The 6,215-nt window shown below is 37.4% G+C and overlaps 1 protein-coding gene across 1 annotated transcript; it reads right to left on the reverse strand.

Annotated features, from left to right (window-relative positions):
- Positions 1–541: 541 nt before the first annotated feature.
- Positions 542–3,202, reverse strand: LOC128998813 (uncharacterized protein K02A2.6-like). Its single transcript, XM_054425169.1, has one exon. The coding sequence runs from the start codon at positions 3,200–3,202 to the stop codon at positions 542–544; it is 2,661 nt and encodes an 886-aa protein (XP_054281144.1).
- Between the last annotated feature and the right edge of the window lie 3,013 nt (positions 3,203–6,215).

Below are 6,215 nucleotides of genomic sequence, written 5' to 3' on the forward strand. Positions count from 1 at the left end.
AAAACTACATTACAGATTTAGATTTGAAATTGTTTTACAAACCCAGTAAAATAGTAGAACTACATCTGCCGAAAGTAGGAGTAACCTTATTGTCTGAGAACGATGGCATATCAAGAATCTACAAATGTTGGGCATTTCACATAATAAGTTGGATTGGCTTCCAGATAAAATTGTAATTTAAAGTTCCTTAGAGAATCATACTTTTAGACTGCAGCTTGTGACACCTTCCATCAAACTTCAACGAACTGAAAAGTTTGGAGAAGCTAGTTCTTGAACTAGTTGTTGAGCTAGTTCATTCCACAATGTTTTGGATTTTTATTTTACAGTACCTCTTCTGTTTGGAATCAGATGATGAGCTTAATCTCTCTTGCTGACGACAGTAAATGTTACAGATTCTCTCCATTAACATCTTAATCCAACGCTTATTGAAATAAAATCAAGAACTAAGTTAAACTCATTTAATCATAGAACAAAACATAACATTATTTGTTTACATGTTCATAATAAACATAAAACCAAATTATCAGCTGATTCCAATATATTACACTTTTCCCTCCTCATCGTCTACCGCACCTTCTCTTCTTCGCAGTTGATCCGAATGTTTTCTTTTTATCACTCCACCACACATGACTTCATACGAGTATAAGCCATTGCGTTTGACTATGGTTCCTGCTATCCAACCAGGGTTATTCTCTTTTTTAATCCATACTTCTTCCCCTTCACTGAATGCTCTTAAGGTTTTCTTTTGAGTTGGATTTTGTTGTTCCTTCCAAATTTTCAGATCTAATTGTTGTCTAAGGTTTGGTTTCATGTTGTCCAACATAGTTGGCATTCTTCGACCAAGAAACAACTCTGCAGGGGCTCGTCCTGTTGTTTTTTGTGGGGCATTTCTGTAACTGAACAACACATTTTGCAATGCCAATGAAGAATCATTAATTTCTTGTTTTGTTGTTCTGTAACGCCTTTTCAAAGTCCCTATTAGACGTTCAACTAAGCCATTACTTCTAGGATGATAAGGAGTAGTTCTTATATGTCGAATTGAATGTCTCTTGAAAAATGCTTCCATTTCAGTAGAGACAAACTGTGGCCCGTTGTCAGTTACTACTTGTGATGGTATCCCATACCTGCTCATCCACGATCTTAATCTTTGAATTATGGCAGTTGAAGTCGTTGTTCTTAAACATTCAACTTCTGCCCACTTAGATAGCGCGTCAATCCCTACTAACCACATTACTCCATCAACTGGTCCAGCTAAATCCAAATGAACTCTTTCCCACACTTTTTCAGGAATGTTCCATGGATAGACCGGGACTTCTTCAATGTTTCCTCTGTTTTCTTGACATGCTTCACAAGTCTTAACATGCATTTCAACGTCTTTGTCAATGTCAGGCCACCATACATAGTATCTGGTAATTGATCTCATAGCTGAAATTCCAGGATGGCCACAGTGCAAAATTCTCAAGATTTTCTTTCTCATATTTGTTGGCACAACAACTCTACCAAACCACATCAAAACACCATCTTCAACTGATAATTCTTCTTTCCTTTGTTTAAATGTTTTAATGTTATCTGGTACCTTCTCTGGCCATGCATTTAGCACATAACTTTGTACTAATTTTATCTCCTTGTCCAAACTGCTGTTATGTTTGAGTTCCTTATAGGACACCAATGTCTCAACTTTATCCATGTTTAAAAACTTTATGTCCCTTACATCGGTAGCTTCTTCTCTGATTCTGATGGGAAGACGGGATAGTGCATCAGCACAAACGTTTTCATCTCCTTTCCTGTACTTGATTTGAAAATTGTACTGATTAAGTTCTAGGGCCCATCTCACCAACCTATTGTTCATTACCTTTGGAAGATTCCGGTTTTCTCCAAATATTCTTTGAAGGGGTTTATGATCGGTGACAAGTGTGAAGCTTCGTCCATATACATATTGGTGAAACTTTCTTACAGCAAATAAAATTGCAAGTGCTTCTCGATCAATATTCGAGTATCTTTTCTCAGCATCTGAAAGAGTTCTGCTAGCATACGCGATTGGTTTTTCCAGACCATCTTCACACTTGTGCATTAGGACACTCCCAAGACCGTCTTCTGACGCATCACACACCAACACTAGAGGTTTGGATTCATCATATGGAACAACTGTGTCTTCTTCCGAAAGAATCATTTTGACCTTTGTAAATACTTCATCTTCTTTCTCTGTCCAGATCCATTTCGATCTGTTGCTGGTAAGTCGATGTAACCTTGAGCACAGCGCATGCAACCTAGGGATAAACCTTTCATAATAGTTTATGGATCCTAAAAAAGACCTAAGCTGTTTGACATTTGTAGGTTTAGGTGCCTTTTGTATTGCTTCAATCTTCTCTTTTGTTGGATGGATACCCCGTTCATCGATAATGTGTCCAAGATAGGTGACTGAATTCTGCATGAATCTACATTTTTCTTTCTTCGCTTTTAGCCCTGCGTCACTCATTCGTTTTAATACTTCCTTTAAGTTCATGAGGTGTTCTTCTTTGTTTCGGCCCGTAATGATTACATCATCTAGAAGTACCCCCACTTGTGGTATGCCTTCAAGGAGCTTCTCCATGTATTCCTGAAAGATACCTGGGCTGGAGGTTATACCAAATGGTAGTCTCTTGTATCTATAGTATCCAACGTGCGTGGATATTACCAGATATTTTCTGTCTTCCTCCGATACTTCCATTTGGAGATATGCATCTCTCAAGTCGACAACTGAATACTGCTTCCCTCGAGATACTTTATTCGTCAGTTCCTCAAAAGTTGGCAAAAGTGTTGTATGGGTAACGATGTTTGGGTTTAAGGTTACCCGAAAATCTCCACATATTCTAATTGTGCCATTTTCCTTCTCAACATTTACTGTTGGTGTTGCCCATTCGATAGGAGTTTTGGAAGGATCTACCTTTTCTATAACACCATCACTTACCAGTCTGTTTAGTTCTTGCTCAACTCTACTTCTTAGTGGAAAAGGCACTCTGCGAGCAGGAAAACACCTAGGCTCTGAGTCACTCTTAACATGTATCTTCGCCTGATAGCCTTTAATTGTTCCCAATTCTTTCTTAAATACGTCACTAAACTCTGAAATAACTTGGTTAATTTCCTCTTCGGTTACTGTAGAAGCATTTTCATCTTTATTGGTGTTATCCAACTTACGAATCGTAACACTAGGTGGTAATTTCATGTTGAAGGCAATGCATCCATGGTAATCCAAACAAAGGAGATTCGTTTCCATTTACCACAGCCGCCTTAAGTTTCCTAATCTGTCCATCAACTTTAACATTAACTTCACACTCTCCTAAAACATCCAGGGTATTGTTTCCATAAGCGACAAATTTTGTTTTACATGCCCTCAAATTTGGTGATCCAATTTGTTTCCACAGGGGTGCATCAATCATTGATGCTCTAGCTCCTGAATCAAACTCCATGGTTGTTGGTACTTCATTTAGGGTAACATTAATTTGTGCTCTTGGGATCTTCCTATTAGGTTTAAGTTCAGAAATTCCTAACTGTACCTCTTCTTCCTCAGATTTTATGTCTGTGTCGTTGATTTGGTTCAAATAGGCCTTTTTTGAACGACAATGTCGCGGAAAATGACCCATCTTTCCACAGAAGTGACATTGTTTTGTCTTTTTGGTTCCACATTGTCGTGAGAAATGACCTTGCTTTCCACATGAAAAACACTTAGACTTTTGAGCTGGACAAAATTCTTCACTGTGTACTAGTCCACACTGATTACAATCTTCTGTAGAATGGCTGTATGTTTCTTTTGCCAAAGATCTATTTTTCTTATCATAGTTATGTACCTTGTTAATTACAGGCATAGCTTCTTCTAAAATATTCATTTCCCGCTTGGCTCTATCCATCGCTTCAGCTAAATCTACCAACTCATTTAAAGTTAAACGTGAACCATCTTTATTTATGCCTTCTGGCCACCTTTGCCTGATTTCAACTTCAAACTGTGGAAAGTTAACGCCACCAGCAAATCTATCCCTTACTCTTTCCTCAAAATACCTGTCGTATTTACAGTAGGAGGCTAACTCTTTTAAACGCAAGACGAAATTTGAAAAACTCTCATCATTTCCTCTCACACATTTTTCAAAGTCTAGTCTCGCTGCAAAGATTGTTTTACTAGGTTTATAAACACACCGAAATGTATCAATCAGTTCAGTCATTGGTATGTAATAAATTTGCCTAGGTAAAACGAAGTTAGATACCTTTTTGAGGGGTACAGGTCCAACATATGCTAGAAGAAGATCCCTTCTTGCCTCCTCAGTTTCATTACTGTCATCACCCAATCCCTTTACCTTGCACATCAATTGGAAGTGAGCTTCATAATCCTCCCAGTTCAATTTTTCATCATAGGGTTCTATTGAAAACTTTTCCATTCTCTTTCGCACCTCTTCTTTATTGTTCCAACCAATATCTTCACATCTTTGGGTTCGTTTTTTATTCATCGTCGCCAGTGAAATAAAATCAAGAACTAAGTTAAACTCATTTAATCATAGAACAAAACATAACATTATTTGTTTACATGTTCATAATAAACATAAAACCAAATTATCAGCTGATTCCAATATATTACACTTATTTTACGTTAACAAAGTTGAAAGCAAAGTTCACAATTAGAATTTTTAGGTAAACAATCAGGTGAGATGGACAGACTCTCCAAAAGGTCATCATACAAATCTACATACATCAGCCTATGCAATTCATCAAGACACTTCTCAATATCTGTGGGCTTGTTAAAATTTAAGAACTAGCTTCTCCAAACTTTTCAAAGCTGTGTGACAAGCTTCAAGGTGTTACAAGCTGCATTCTGAAAGTATAATTTTCTAAGGAACTTTAAATTACAATTTTATCTGGAAGCCAATCCAACTTCTTATGTGAAGTGACCAACATTTTTAGATTCTTGAATCTGCCATCGTTCTCAGGCAATAAGGTTACTCCTACTTTCGGCAGATGAAGTTCTAGTATGTTACTGAGATTGTAAAACAATTTCAAATCTAAATCTGTAATGTAGTTTTCTGATTCCTTGGAGCCTGAAAGGTTTCCTAAATGCACTCTTTGTAAAGATTCAAAACTGCTCAGAGCAAATAAATGGACTGGTTTACTTCCAGTATTGTTTATCAACAGTTTCTTCAGACTTTTGATTGCAGATGTGCGATGGTGTTTCGACATTGGTAATCGTTTTTCCAAAGCGGGGTCGTCAAAGCAGAAATTGAATGAGATATACAACCTCTATATGGAACGGTTCTCTTCGCTCAGTAGCCACAAAGAAGATAATTTTATTTCGTTGTAGCTTAAGTTCAAACACTGAAGTAGTGGAGAACAATTAGTCATTTTAGGAAACTACTGGTCAGACTTAATTGATGAAGTGCACTGATTGCCGTGAGAATTATTCTCAAAAATATAAGTCTGAGTAAGACGATCTTCCTGAAGAAAAGTGACAACTCATGTGTCTGTGGTGGGGAACGCCAAGGGACTTCCAAGGGCTAAAGCCAAAGCTGGAAAATTTTCCGAGGGAAATACATTCACAGAACACAGGGGACAGAAGAATTTATCAGGTTCTCTGGCCCAGCACATTACCCAAATAATTTAAACACATTATTTGAACACATAATTTGTGAGCCTCCTCGATGTGTAGAGTTTTGTCATGAACGATTAACCCACTTAGAATTGTCAAAAAATTGCATAATACATAAATTATTATCCTAAATTGACTAAATGTTCTCCACTACTTCAGTATTTGAACTTGAGCTACAACGAAATAAAATTATCTCCTTTGTGGCTACTGAGCGAAGAGTGCCGTTCCATATAGGAGTTGTATATCTCATTCCATTACTGCTTTGACGACCCCGCTTTGGAAACCTTACTCCAAAGGTTGACTCTTACTCCCCACCACAGACACATGAGTTGTCACTTTTCTTCAGGAAGATCGTCTTACTCAGACTTATATTTTTGAGAATAATTATCACGGCAATCAGTGCACTTCATCAATTAAGTCTGACCAGTAGTTTCCTAAAATGACTAATTATTCTCCACTACTTCAGTATTTGAACTTGAGCTACAACGAAATAAAATTATCTCCTTTGTGGCTACTGAGCTAAGAGTGCCGTTCCATATAGGAGTTGTATATCTCATTCCATTACTGCTTTGACGACCCCGCTTTGGAAACCTTACTCCAAAGGTTGACT

The sequence above is a fragment of the Macrosteles quadrilineatus genome, unplaced genomic scaffold (genome assembly GCF_028750875.1).
Source record: "Macrosteles quadrilineatus isolate MER2022 unplaced genomic scaffold, UCM_ALF_1.0 Scaffold_7__1_contigs__length_78375512, whole genome shotgun sequence".
Taxonomy (NCBI): Eukaryota; Metazoa; Arthropoda; class Insecta; order Hemiptera; family Cicadellidae; genus Macrosteles; species Macrosteles quadrilineatus.

Coding starts and splice junctions, on each gene's coding strand:
- LOC128998813 (XM_054425169.1), bottom strand. CDS start 3,202: ATGAAATTACCACCTAGTGTTACGATTCGTAAGTTGGATAACACCAAT.